Raw genomic sequence first — 14,496 nt, 5'->3', positions numbered from 1 at the left:
AAATGATGGGGACCCTCTTCAACTATGATAACTATAATGCTGAAGTGCCTTCTTTTCTATTTTGAGAAATCTAAAAGGCACAAATACAGAGAACAATATGGCACTTATCTATGATTTTTAAAGCATTTAGTTTTTGTAATATTGAACCTGGAAGCTTGTTTTTGACCATCTTTTTTGCTTTTGAGCCCTCTTGGAAAATTTCAGATCCATGTTTTGATATGCCTAGACCATTTTTTGGTTATTGGAAGATTTTATCCCATGTCTATTACTGTTGTTGTCAAAGTATCAGTCATATTGAATCAGCCTAACCTAGTGTTGAATCCACACTGTTAGCTCTGTATAGTTGATTCCTGCAGTCAATAAACTATGAATTCAGTTGATTCAGTATTAGTGAAACTTTGGCCAGAATACTAATAGACGCTATTGTAAAATTTTATGTTTAATCTGTATCATAGGGTTATTTGAAGGTAACCTCTTTCACTCTTAGATCATAGAAACTGTTCTATTTGGTATTTTAAATATGCAGTGTGTGCGTGCATGTTGAGCTGCTCAAATTGTGTCCCATTCTGCAACCCCATGGACTGTAACCTGCCAGGCTCCTCTATCTGTGGGATTCTGCAGGCAAGAATACTGGAGTGGGTTTCCTCCTCCAGGGAATCTTCCTAAACTAGGGATTGAACCCTTGTCTCCTGCATTCACAGGCAGATTCTTCACCACTGAACTATTTGAATTTGATTTTAAATATTGGATGAAGATTAGGATCCGTATCTTAAAGTCAGAAGGAAATAAAAAGTTCAATAAAAAGGGACAGCAGTTTGTCCACTGGTCCTGACAAGGCTTTCTTGAGAATTGAAGTTACTTATCTCCACCTTTATACTCTTCTTATGTATACTTTTCTTTTTTTATTAATTTTTTAAATTTATTTTTGTCTGCACTGGATCCTCATTGCTGTGCATGGTTTTCTCTAGTTGCAGCAGTTTGGGGGGCTACTCTTCAGTTGCAGTGTGTGGTCTTCTCACTGCAGTGGCTTCTTTTGTTGCAGAGCACAGGCTCTAGGGCATGTGGGCTCAGTAGCTTGGTGCAGGGGCTTAATTGCTCTCGGTGGCATGTGGGATCCTCCTGGACCTAGGATCCAGCCCACGTCCTGTGCATTGGCAGGCAGATTCTCAGTCACTGGACCACGAGGGAAGTCCCCTCTGTCAGTGGCTGACCAGCCAGATTCCCTTGGTTGTGAGGAAAGCCCCAAGGTGTTGATGCTGCCACTGTGCCATAATGAAACCAAGCCCAGATATGCTGCCGTACTCACTGCACATGGTCACACCTGACGGAGTAGTTTTTAAAACTCACTTCATAATTGTTTTTCTTATATTCACAAAATCTGTGTGTGTTCTGTGGTCACTAATATCACTTTCCCATTTTTATTGCCACTATCCTACTTCTAAACTCTAATTATAGCCTAAGCTGTTCAAACAAGAGACAGGAAACAGCATTTGTTTAGCATTTAAAAGTGCCAGGTATTTTACAAATGCAGTCTCATTTAATTTTCAGAAAAATTGGTGCTTGTTAATAGTTACTAAGGAAATTTATTCCAGGGAGGTGAAATAACTTGCCAGAGTAACATATTTCCTAAGTGACAGGAGTTGGGATTTGAAGATAGGGGTATATATGACTATGAAACCTTTGTTTCCTTTGCTGTGTCACTTACTTTTCACCCATTGTTCTTTGTGTTTTGCTCTTGCAACCTATTTGGATCATTAAGAGATGTTAAGACCCCAGCGGAGATGAACTTTTATTTGATCCTTCTTTACTAGTATCAATTCATCTTTAGGGATGAATAATTTGGTTGACCCAGAGATTCATATTATAGCATTAACTGCATGTTTGCTTCTTTACAAGTAAGTGAAAAACATTTCAAGGTGAAATAATAGCAAATACTTAAAGTGCTTCCTAGTGCCTGACAACTTTGTAAATAGTTGACATGGATCATCTCATTTACCTGTGGTCAGCCCTGTATGACAGGTAGTAATATTCCCATCTTACAGATCAGTAGATTCAGGGTCATCGCGATCAAGTTACCTGTCCAGGGTCACAGAACTACGAAGTGATAGAGCCAAGAGTCAAACCCAGGTCATGTGATTCCACAAGGTACTTTAGGGTGAGATTAGGTTGTGGAGAACTGATAGATTGGATGAGCTCAATGTAGACAGGCTTCCTGGAATCATCAGGGCAGGGGGAGTTTTAACGTGATTAAATGGGTCACTTCAGGAGAGTACCGCAAGAGTATTGGCAGTACTTGATAATTTTATTTAAGAATATAGAGGCAAGATGAGGTATCTTAGAGGAATCCCTGGATTTCAAGTAATGGTATTTTGAGGAGAGAGAGCTCTTAATATGGAGCTGAAAATCTTAGATTTGAATCCTAGTCCTGCCATTTTATCATCTGGTGTCTGAGAAAGTTGGTAACCTTTTCGTTGTAAAATAGGCACAATAGTTATTTGACGAATGAATATATATATGTGAAGAGACATAGCACAGTGCTTATAGTACGTAAGGATGCGTCACTAAATTTAGGGTGTATAACTGAATTTGAGTGTCTTTGAAGCATTCGGGAACATTGTTCTGAGGATGTAGGATTGATACAGATCCTAGCTATTGATTAATTGAAGGTGTGGCTACCTTTAGATTTGAAAGACCAAAAAATAGTTTTGTGAGTTTTGTGGCGTTGGGCAAATCATTGAACTGCAATTATGATAGTTACCTAATCCCTAGTCTTTGCAGAATGATAATATTCATTTTGATGAAGCATAAATGAAAGAATGTAGGCGGAAACAACTTTGTGAAATTAAAGTGCCATATAAATATGCAATAGTGAATTTTGAATTGTTGTGATAGATTTGAAGGGCATTTGTGTGCATCAGGAATTAGTTTGATTTTTTTTTTAATTTAATATTAATCTGGAGGCAGAATTAGCTTAAGTGGTTACAATCATTCAGTAGATGAGCAACTCTGAATTTATAGAAAAATTTTTGTAAGTTAACTAAAAAGTGGAGTGGATGTTTTGTGAGTTAGGAAGCATTCCAAATTTGGTACAATATTGATTTTCTTCAACTTTTAAGAATCAGTGAACCTGTTAATTTGAAGGTGATATGTTTCCTCAGGTATAGGCTTATTCTAAGATTTGGTTGGCTTCAGTAAAGCTTCCTGGTAAAGGAAATTGTTTCCAAGTTGTAGGAATAGCAGTACTCACATGATGCTTTTGTGTAAATCCATTTGCCATGGCCAAATTTTACTCAAGGAGATTGAGGATATGCTTTCACATCTTGAAAGCTGGAAGAATTCTTAAGGTAACTTCTCCTTAACCCATTATTTTATAAATATTTGACCACCTGTTACTTTGGGAGACAACAGTGGTCTGTGGAACTCACTTTGGAAATGATGTGTTTAGTCAGATCACTTAATTAAGCAGGAAGAGCTTTTCTGCTGTGCTGCTTTGGCAACTGTTGAACAAGTTTCTGGGGAGGAACTAGGGCAAGCAGGAAAACTAGAGAAGCAGCTACTTTGTGATGGGCTTCCGGAAGCCTGTGGCTTGTCAGCTGCAGCTGACCAGAATCGCTCTGGAACAAAGGTCACTTTGCATCTACTGATAGAAGTCTTGAGAATACCCTGAGGAGTAGTAGTGTTATGTGACAATTTTTAATCTGCATGAGGAAACTTTTCTTGCTGTGACTTGTTTAACCTTAGCAGTCTTACATATTTTGTAGCATAATTGTAAAACCAGTGGGGCAGTGTAATGATACAAATGCTTATAATATGCTGCTTAATCTGCCTACCTTTTCTTTAGGCTAATTTTTCAGTAATTTGACTATTTCAAAGTATATACTGTCTTAATAGTAGAAGGTGATGGATGGCATAGACTTTCCTATAAAGAACAGTTTGTGATCAAATCTGGGGTTAATTATGGAATGTATTTATAGAAAATGGAAAGTTATTATACTTTCAGTGCAATATGTCTGTTTGTAGTTCTAGTTTCCTCTTCATTACTTAAAGTGGCCATCATGTGCACATTATTAATAACATAGCCATAGTTACTAGCTTATTTTCAGCTTGAGTTTCATACTCTTCTGTGACTTACATGCAGCCTGTAGCCATTATTAGAACTAGACAAGAACCAGGCAGATGTCAAATTCTGGGAAGGTAATTCTGCTAAGATTAGGACTCTTTCCATCAGTCTGAAACAGGGTACTTTGGGTCTCTAGCATGGAGAGAAGAAAGAAGAACGAGTTGAGCAGGACAGAAGAATTTATTGATAAAAATGAACTGTTGGTTTTATCTAGTTGGGTCTTATAGGGCCATACCTGCTGAGTTTGAAGAAAAATGAATTATCTTTTAGCCTGATGAGGTAATGGGTGAGAAGCTTAAAGGAAAAAGAATATTAAAAGAGTTTTATTTTATATATTATAAGGCAAGTGTTGAAGTAATTTAGTAGTTCTAATAGTTCTAATATGTAACCACATATTACCAACAGTGTTTTCTTAACATTTTTGAGGCTTTAAAAAATAAATTTAAAAAGTGAGTTGCCAGATATTAAAAAAAGGAATTTTAAATGGAAGCAAACATTATTGGCCTCTTTTTAGGCTTGCTTTGTTTTATACTGTGATTTTTAAACAACCCTGGTATGTATTTTTATGTACCAAGTCAGAATGAGGGTTAATTCAGCCAAATTGCTCTTTACTAAACTTACATATAAATCAAATGAAAAATGCTCTTTCATATTCATGCCTTTGTATTCTGTAATACTTTGATACTTAACGATTATAAAGTATTTGTTACTAAAAATGAAAAATCCAGAAAAATACCAGGAATAACAAAGAAGAAAAGAAATCACTTAATCCCATCCCTAGGGATGGGAAGGTAAAGAGAGTCCCTAGGGACTCTGTCTTTCTGTGTGTATCTTACTAATGATTTTTTGCTTCATATTAATCAATACTTTTTTTCAGTTTAAAGTCAAGTGATATAAAATTTATTATTAAAAATAGTATTCTGTCACATTGCCCTTCCACGCAGCCGATCATTTTGTGTTTATTTGTGTATGTATTAAATATGTGCTCATTTGTCTTTATTTGTTGGAATTTTTTCACTTTGAGCACTACTGTGTGCCTTTTCTGGGAAATTTACCCCACCACTTCACCCACCAAACACATGCGGTACGTGCTTTCCATTTCCCCAGTCACAATCGTTGCTCAGCGAACACTTGAGTCTATAGGAACTTTTCTTTCTTACTCAGGTTTGTTTTTACTGAATTTAATAATTATTTTGTTGTTTTCCCTTTCTTGACCCCATCACTCAACTCCAGTTGACTGATTACTGATTGTCTACATCTGTTCTCAAGCTGTCTGCATGATTTTGTTGAAGTAATGAGACCTCTGGATGGCTGCCCTTTTTGTTTTATTGCATTATTGGTTATTACAAGATATTGGATATTATTTCCTGCACTATATAGTAAATCTTTGTTGCTTATCTGTTTTATATGTAGTAGTTTATAGCTGCTAGTCCCATACCTCTAGTCTGTAATTTGCCACCCACACACACCCTGCCCCCACTTTAGGCTTCCCAGGTGGTGCAGTGGTAAAGAATCCAGCTGCCAGTGCAGGAGATGCGGGTTCAATCCCTGGTTCGGGAAGATGCCCTGGAGAAGGAAATGGCAACCCACTCACTCCAGTATTCTTGTCTGGAAAATGCCATGGACAGAGGAGCCTGGCAGGCTATACTCCATGGGTCACAAAGAGTCAGACACAACTGAGTGACTTGAGCACACACGCACTTTTGGTAACCACAGGCTTGTTTTCTGTTTCTGTGAGTCTGTTTCTTTTTTGTATATACATCCATTCTTGTTATTATTTTTTTACATTCTGTGTATATGTGGTAACATATTATATTTGTCCTTCTCTGTCTGACTTTTATGTCACTAAGCATAATATTCTCTAGGTTCATCCATATACCTTCAGATGAGTAGCAGTCGTGTGTGTGTGTGTACACACCACATTTCCCTACTCTTGTCCTTTATTGACAGGCATTTTGGTTGCTTCTGTGTCTTGGCTGTTGTAAACAGTCCTGCTGTGAACATCGTCTTTTTTTTGTTTGTTTTAATAGATACATGTCTTTCTGTTTGTGTCTCTTTCTCCCATTCAGAGTATGTTTTCTTTTCTTGCAGAAACCTCTTAACCTACTTTTTTGTGAGACAGGTTTGCTTTGGTTTTGACTTCATACTAGGAATTTGACTAAAATTCTGGTAATTGCTGGCTGTCTCCTCATTAACAAGAGTAGGGAAACCAAATATGTAACCTGTAAGCTCTGAGCACATAGATGAGATTTGCTGAGATTCACTATCTAATGAACTAATTGGGCTATCATCATTTTCAGATCTTTTTTCTTTGGTAAAATTCCACAGGGAAGATTCTTTCAGACTCCTGCTTGAAAGTGAAAACCTAACTGCCAGAATTCTGGGGCTTAGTGGGAGAAGATGCCTAGGAAAGAGGCCATAGGTCATCCAATTGGTCTATATATTCTTGATCACCTTCCCTCTCTCATTTTTGGTTTGGTGCACCTGTTTGCAACTGTGTACTTGAACCTAGAATTTCTGTATTTTGTACTTTCTGAAGAATAAAGGTCTTATGTATACCTGCCTCAGGAGAGTGACATTTACACAGCTATACAAGTGGGGGAGGGGATCTAGACTCTGACTGCTCATAAACAGCCTGTGAACCAGTCCTCAGTTTAAACTCTGCAGTTGTCCCATAGGTACTTGGTACCATCAACTCCTGGACCTTTGTGGGATTCTGAGTGTTAGTCTAATTGGTAGTTTATCTCCGTTTTCTACCTTCAGTCTTCTTGTCTTTCCCGTGTATTTAGCTCTGGAATTACTGCTTTTTCATCTTCTGAAATTGTGTTGTGTTGTGATAGTTGTCTCTGCCATTCTTCCCATCCTTGTGAATTTGTGCCTCAGATCCTTTTAAAGCTATTTAGTAGAGTTTCACTAGAGGACAGAAGCGAATGCATGTGTGGTCAAGTCCTTGTCTTTACCTAGAAGGCAGACCTTTTTCTATGTATATGCATATATTTGTGTCAAGAGTAGAAGCTCACTCCACATGACAGTGGGTGTTGCTTTTTGAGTGCCTGTTACAAGACTGGCTTCATACTAGACAGTTGACATACATTAAATTTCATTATCATGATGACACAATGACATAGTTATCCATGTGTTAGGAATGAAGAAACCAGAGTGCTTTATCTGCCTAACTGATTTTAACTGACATTTTTCCTTTCAAAAAATAAGCTATAAATTATATCATTTTAATAGCATATGGATGTACCTCTTAGCCCATTCCCATTTACATTGTTGCTGTAAACTTTAAAATTGATTCTAGCTCAGTAATTCATTATTTTCTGGTTAGGTCACTGGTTATTTTTCTTTTAAATATTAATATATACTTCAGATTCCTCCCAGAAATATGAGTTTATATTCTCACTGTCTGCTGTGCTTAGTCGCTCAGTCGTGTCCAACTCTTTGCAACCCCATGGACTATAGCCTGCCAGGCTCCTCTGTCCTTGGGGAATCTCCAGGCAACAACACTGGAGTTGGTTGCCATGCTCTCTTTCAGGGGATCTTCCCAACCCAGGGATCGAGCCCAGGTCTCCCACATTGCAGACAGATTCTTTACCATCTAAGCCACCAGGGAACCCCTATATTCTCACTGGCAGTGTAAAAATGCCAGTTTGTTCACATCCTCATTAGGTAGCATTGTGTTGCTGCAGTTTTTATTACCATACTGATGTTTACTTAACCATTCCCTGTTATTGAACATTTAGTGCTTTTCCAATTTCTCATTATTAACAGTGGTTAGACGAGTATCTTTGCACATTTCTAAGTTTTAATTCATGGCGTCAAATCAATGCCTGAAATTGCTATGCATTGACTAGGAAATAAAAATTTGGCTTAGAAAATTCCACTTGGATTTTAGCTCACTATCATTCATCTACACAACTTATCTTTTATTGTTTCTGAGTAATTTTTAAATAAATATCTAAGATCCCTTTTTATGTGATCAATTTTTGTGAATTTGTTTTAGAAAAGTAGCCATTGATAGCAGTGTATGTACTTGAACATCAATTCAGTTCAGTCACTCAGTCATGTCCGACTCTTTGCGACTCCGTGGCCTGCAGCATGCCAGGCTTCCCTGTCCATCACAACCCCCGGAGCCAATCAAACTCATGTCCATCATGTCAGTGATGCCATCCAACCATCTCATCCTCTGTCGTCCCCTTCTTCTCCTGCCTTCAATCTTTCCCAGCGTCAGGGTCTTTTCCAGTGAGTCGGTTCTTCGCATCAGGTGGCCAGAGTACTGGAGTTTCAGCTTCAGCATCAGTCCTTCCAGTGAATATTCAGGACTGATTTTCTTTAGGGTTGATTGGTTTGATCTCCTTGCAGTACAAGGGACTCTCGAGAGTCTTCTCCAACACCACAGTTCAAAAGCATCAATTCTTTGGCGCTCAGCTTTCCTCATAGTCCAACTCTCACATCCATACATGACTACTGGAAAAACCATTGAATGTCACGCTTTCAAAATGTCACACTTCAGAAAAAAAGACTATTTATTTTGAAGTCCTAGACTTTGTATAAATCAGTTTTGGTTAGGAATACTTCTTTGAAAAGAAAAAAAAAAGAGTAAGACGTATCTATCTTTTAGAAAACAAATGAATTAGGAGCTTTAAGGAAATAATGTTAGCTTCACCTCTGTCCAGAGGAATAGAGATGATAGGGATATATTTGTAGGAACAAATACAGGTTTCCTTATACCAATACGTACTTGATCCTTGAACAATAAGGAGGTTAGTCCACATGTAACTCACAGTTGGCTGTTCTTATCCAAAGTTCCTCCACATCCTTGGATTCAGCTAACTACAAACTGTTTCGTCCTATAGTTATTTACTATTTATTGAACAATATCCAAGTATAAGTGGACTGTGAATTGTTCTAAGGTCAAGAACTTTGATATAATATTTATAAATAACTTTATTATACAAAGACTTTGTGGATAAGAATATATTAACCTGACCCATGATAATTCTGGTTGCTTCTTAAAGTAGCATTGTAAAAATAAATGATACGGTGCAGTTTTGCTGCATTACAGAGCCTGGGACAGAGAGGTGTATGTTGTGTGTATTGTACACACACAACAGTAGGTTGTTGGTTTACACCTTTCCATGTTTCCTCCTTTATTAAAATCCTCCATATTTGACCAAGTAGAATGATCGGAAACACTTTTGTTCTACAAACACACTATTTATTTTTTTTTTAATTGAAGGATAATTGCTTTACAGAATTTTGTGGCTTTTCTGTCATACATCAAGAATCAGCCATAGGTACACCCGTGTCCCCTCCCTCCTGGACCTCCCTCCCATCTCCCTCCCCACCCTTCAGCCTGTTGTAGAGCCCCTGTTTGAATTTCCGAGTCATACAGTAAATTCCCCTTGGCTATCTGTTCTATACATGGTACTGTAAATTTCTGTGTACTCTCCATATATCTCCCCTTCTCCCTCCTCTCCTCCCACCATGTCCATACTTTTGTCTCTGTAACTGTTTCTTCACTGCTGCCCTGAAAATAAATTCATCGGTGCCATCTCTTCAGGTTCCATATATATGTGTCAGTATACAATGTTTATATTTCTTTTTCTGAGTTACTTGGCTCTGTATAATGGGTTCTCATTTCGTCCACCTCATTAGAACAGATTCAAATGTGTTCCTTTTTATGGCTGAGTAGTATTCCCATTGTATGTGTGTACCACACCATTCATCTGTTGATGAACATCTAGGTTGCTTCCATGTTCTATCTATTGTAAATAGTGCTGCAGTGAACATTGGGGTACACGTGTCTTTTTCACTTTTGATTTCCTTAGGGTATATGCCTATGAGTGAGAGTGCTGGGTCAAATGTTGGTTTTATTCTTAGCTTTTTAAGGAGTCTCCATACCGTCTTCCATAGTGGCTGTTTCAGTTTACATTCCCACCAGCAATGCAAGACTGTTCCCTTTTCTCCACTCCCTCTCCAGCACTTATTGCTTGTAGATTTTATGATGATGGCCATTCTGGCTGGTGTGAGGTAGTATCTCACTGTAGTTTTGATTTGCATCTCTCTCATAATGAGTGATGTTGAGCATCTTTTCATGTGCTTGTTAGCCATCTGTATGTCTTCTTTGGAGAAATGTCTCTTCAGGTCCCTTTCTCACTTTTTGATCGGGTTGTTTGCTTTTCTGGTATTGAGTTGTATAAGATGCTTGTATATTTTGGAAATTATCAGTTGTTTCCTTTGCTGCTATTTTCTCCCATTCTGAGGGTTGTCTTTTCACCTTGTTTTGTACAAACACACTCTTTTTATACCGAGAGTTTTAGAGTTTTATAAGTGAACCAGTAAAGAAAAATTCTAACACCTTGTCACAAGTACATTGAAGATGTAGTACTCAGTTCTGCTTCAAAAAGAAGCTTAGAATGATGTAGAATTATGTACTTTTAAGCAAGTCAGTTAATATTTTTGTATATGAAAAACAATTATTATGATAACTTTGTTTCTGAAAGTGCTTTTGCAAATCTCCATAGCTTAACATTGTCAGTTTGCTGAATGGCCAAAAGAAATTTAAGCCGTCCCTGAAGTTTCAGCTTCCTTTTCTCCAGAATTTATGACCTTTCTATGTTCTAAACACATTTTAGACTTTTGGAGGAATTTATATAGTTCTGTAACAAAGTTTAGAGAACAAAATATTTGAGGCTCTCTCTTTTAGTTTATCAGGCTGGATGGAGTCATGTCAATTAGCCTTAGAGTCATTTTACATTATGATATTATGACATCAGTTATAAATATTTTTCTGTTCACACTTGTTTTGACTTTTCTTTGCCCTACTTCTCTGTAACTTAGTACAGTTCTTTTAAAGTTTAACAGCAAGAATGGATAGACATTGTGACACAGCCACACAAAAAGAATACCAGTTTGCTGTAAAAAGGAATGGGCCAATATGTGCAACAACAGCATGAGGTCATCCAAAACACTATGATTCCATTTGTGCGAAACTCCGAAGTAGGCAATAGCAACAGAAAAGAAGACCAGTGATGGCCAGAGACCTGAAGTGTGTGTGTTGGGGGAGGATGGGGAGTCAGGGGGGCGGGATTTATTGCAGGGACCATAAAGGAACTTTTAAAGTGATGGAAACGTTTGCTATCTCGATTGCTGTGTTGGTTATACCAGTGAATATGTTCGTCAGACTCATCAAACTCCATTTAAAATGAGTACATTTTATCATACGGAAATTACCTTTGAATGAAGTTTAAAAGAGAGTTTAAACACAGAAGTCTAAAATATGGCATGAGTAGTGCAAGTGTCCAGAAGTATGCTGTCACCATAAATTAGTGGTAAAGCAGTAGGCCATAACTTTGTTAAATACTGAATGTCACTGAATAGTTGTGAAAATTTATGCTAGTGTCCATTACTATATATCATAGTATATAAAGACACTTTAGTATTACATGAATTGAGTTATATTAGTGACAATAATTTACAGGTTTTTAAAGTGCTTTATAAGTGAAAGTGGCAAAAAGTGGAAAATGGCAAATAGATGGGGAAACAATGGAAACAGTGACAGACTTTATTTTCTTGGGCTCCAAAATCACTGCAGATGGTGACTGCAGCCATGAAATTAAAAGACACTTGCTCCTTGGAAGAAAAGCTGTGACAAACACAGACAGCATATTAAAAAGCAGAGACATTACTTTGCCTACAAAGGTCCATCTAGTCAGAGCTATGGTTTTTCCAGTAGTCATGTTATGAATGTGAGAGTTGGACTATGAAGAAAGCTGAGTGCCGAAGAATTGATGCTTTTGAACTGTGGTGTTGGAGAATACTCTTTTGAGTCCCTTGGACTGCAAGGAGATCCAACCAGTCCATCCTAAAGATCAGTCCTGGATGTTCATTGGAAGGACTGATGTTGAAGCTGAAACTCCCAATACTTTGGCCACCTGATACGAAGAACTGACTCATTGGAAAAGACCCTGATGCTGGGAATGATTGAAGGCAGGCGAAGGGGACGATAGAAGATGAGATGGTTGGATGGCATTACTGACTCAATGGACATGTGTTTGAGCAAGCTCTTGGAGTTGGTGAAGGACAGGGAAGCCTGGCGTGCTGCAGTCCATGGGCTCGCAGAAAGTCAGACATGACTGAGCGACTGACCTGAACTGATAAGTGAAAGTACCTTTTTTTTTTAATTGCAGTTTTAATGTAATGTGCACTGAGGATTTTTTCCCTTAAATTGTACATTTTTGTCTGTTCCAACTTCGCCTATTTCGGATAGAGAGATAAGTGTAATATTTTCTGAAATACTTAATTTCTAAATTTTTTAAATGTTAAAAAATAGGGACATTATTAGCTAAACAGGTGACACTTACTCCATTAGCTGTCTAGGACTTCCCAGGTGGCTCAGTACTGAAGAATCTGCCTACCAAGGCAAGAGCCACAGGAGAGGCGAGTTCAGTCCCTAGGTCAGCAAGATCCCCTCGAGGAGGAAATGGCAACCAACTCCAATATTTTTGCGGGGATACCCATCCCAGGGACAGAGGAGCCTGGCAAGCTACAATCCATGGGGCGGCAAAAAGTCAGACATGACTGAGCAACTGAGCAATCACTCCCTCATAATCTGTCTACATGCCATGTCCATCTTTCAGATTGCAATGGAAGAAAAAACTTGAGAAGGAACAGGTGATCTGGAGAATTGTTATTGTACAGTTGGCCTCTGAAAAAGTTAACATCTGTTTAAGATGACACTAGAGTTCTAATGAAATATGGTCTGTTGACTTCGGAGACCTTTCATTGCTGGGGTTCTCTGTTCAGATAGAGCACACCGCGCAGAATGTTGTCATGTCATGTACGGGCATAGGGTAACAACATAGTTTGAGGAGATGGCAGTAGAAGATTCTCTGGTGACTTCCCCATTGTTTATAAGATAACAATAAACTTTACTTAGTTGCTATACCTTTTTAGAATCTATTATCCCTATAAAGGTGTTAGATTCCAGATTATCATGTGAAGTGTTGTGCTTGTTTAACTTTCTCCCCCTAATTGTACAGTATTCTCTAAATTGGACATTCTAATAGGCTTCAGTTCAAATGTGTATTCCTTGCAGAGGGGATGCTGAAAGAAAACATTTTGTTCTTTTGTAGCCTTATTCATGAGTGTTACAGAAACTAGGTGCAATGGGGGTACTGCAAAGATAATGTGTAGTAATAAAGTGCTAAATGAAATACTGAAAGTCTTGAAATATATAGTATATACAAAAAAAAAAAATCTTTTGACTTTAGTTAGTAGAGAAAAGCAGTGGAGGAGTAGAGATGTGATGGGAACTTTTAAAAGAGGAGGATTCGAGGAATGAGGGACCATCACTCATGGTGTCAGAAAGCTTGAGTCAAGGTTAGGCCAGAGTAAGAAGACGTCTCCTTGGACAGTCATGCCAGGCACCGTAGGAACTTCCCCAGTGTGAGCCGGTGCAGTGAAGACCGACTATGCAAGTAGACTTAGAGGCTGGTAGAGGAGCCCGCGGGAAGAGTCTGCGGAGTTTTGACCAGGATGGCGACCTGAAAAATTTTGTCATTTTTGATTTAAGATTTAAACATGTGCCTCTTGTGTTTCACGTTTGTAGGTTTAAGAAAATCGACCAAGAAGCGCAGCGAATCCCCGCCTGCCGAGCTCCCCAGTTTGAGGCGGAGCACACGCCAAAAGACCACGGGCTCCTGCGCTAGTGCCAGGTAATAATTTGTGCCTGTCAGTGTGTGGTTAGTTCATTTCCTGGGTCCAGCTTTCCCAAAGGCCTTCATTTTATGAATTTTTAAAAAAATTTCATGAAAGTTTTCTTTTTGAAAATCGAGCAAAGAAATTCATTCTAAATAGAACTATTATTTCTGTGAATTCTTCCCCAATATTTAACTTAACTTTTTTTGCTAAGCTTTAATCATGCTTTTTTGGGGACAACACCTTTGTCTTCTACCTTTTCCTGTGTTGTTTTACATTATTTGCACAGGGTTACTGCCAGCAGTTGGACATTTGGATCTTTTTGGAGTTCTGTCTGCCAAAGAGCTCTCTAATGAGCATCTTTATGCAGATTTGGGTTATTTTTAAAGGTAGCTAAATTTCCCAGTAGTGTGATTAATGGATCAAAAGGGATGCCTGTTGTAATGGCTGTAATATTGCCTAATTAGTTTCTAAAAGTGTTGGCATGAGTTATTGAGTTTAATGGGTGAGGGGGAGAGATGTACTTCATTTTCATTTTGCCTTACAACACCCATCCTCAGGGGAAAATGTGGGTTTTGTTTGTGTTCTTTCACGTCTCCATTTTTCCCACTTTGCACCCATTTTCAGAAAATCGTCTACCTTTGACATATATAGTATATTATTTCCCATAC

General features: G+C 38.2%; 1 protein-coding gene across 50 annotated transcripts in view; it reads left to right on the top strand.

The window, feature by feature from the left end:
• The window catches only part of TRIP12 (thyroid hormone receptor interactor 12), a 147,609-nt gene that overhangs the window by 64,425 nt on the left and 68,688 nt on the right, over nt 1-14,496 (top strand). For all 50 annotated transcript variants that reach the window (XM_081585429.1, XM_081585468.1, XM_081585463.1 and 47 more), the window contains one exon: nt 13,737-13,842. In XM_081585429.1, coding sequence (XP_081441555.1) covers nt 13,737-13,842 — 106 coding nt within the window. The remainder of the gene's footprint in view (nt 1-13,736; nt 13,843-14,496) is intronic.

The sequence above is a fragment of the Giraffa tippelskirchi genome, chromosome 3, assembly GCF_054371585.1.
Source record: "Giraffa tippelskirchi isolate mGirTip1 chromosome 3, T2T-mGirTip1v1.2.pri, whole genome shotgun sequence".
Classification (NCBI taxonomy): domain Eukaryota; kingdom Metazoa; phylum Chordata; class Mammalia; order Artiodactyla; family Giraffidae; genus Giraffa; species Giraffa tippelskirchi.
This window is presented reverse-complemented; position numbering and strand designations above follow the sequence as displayed.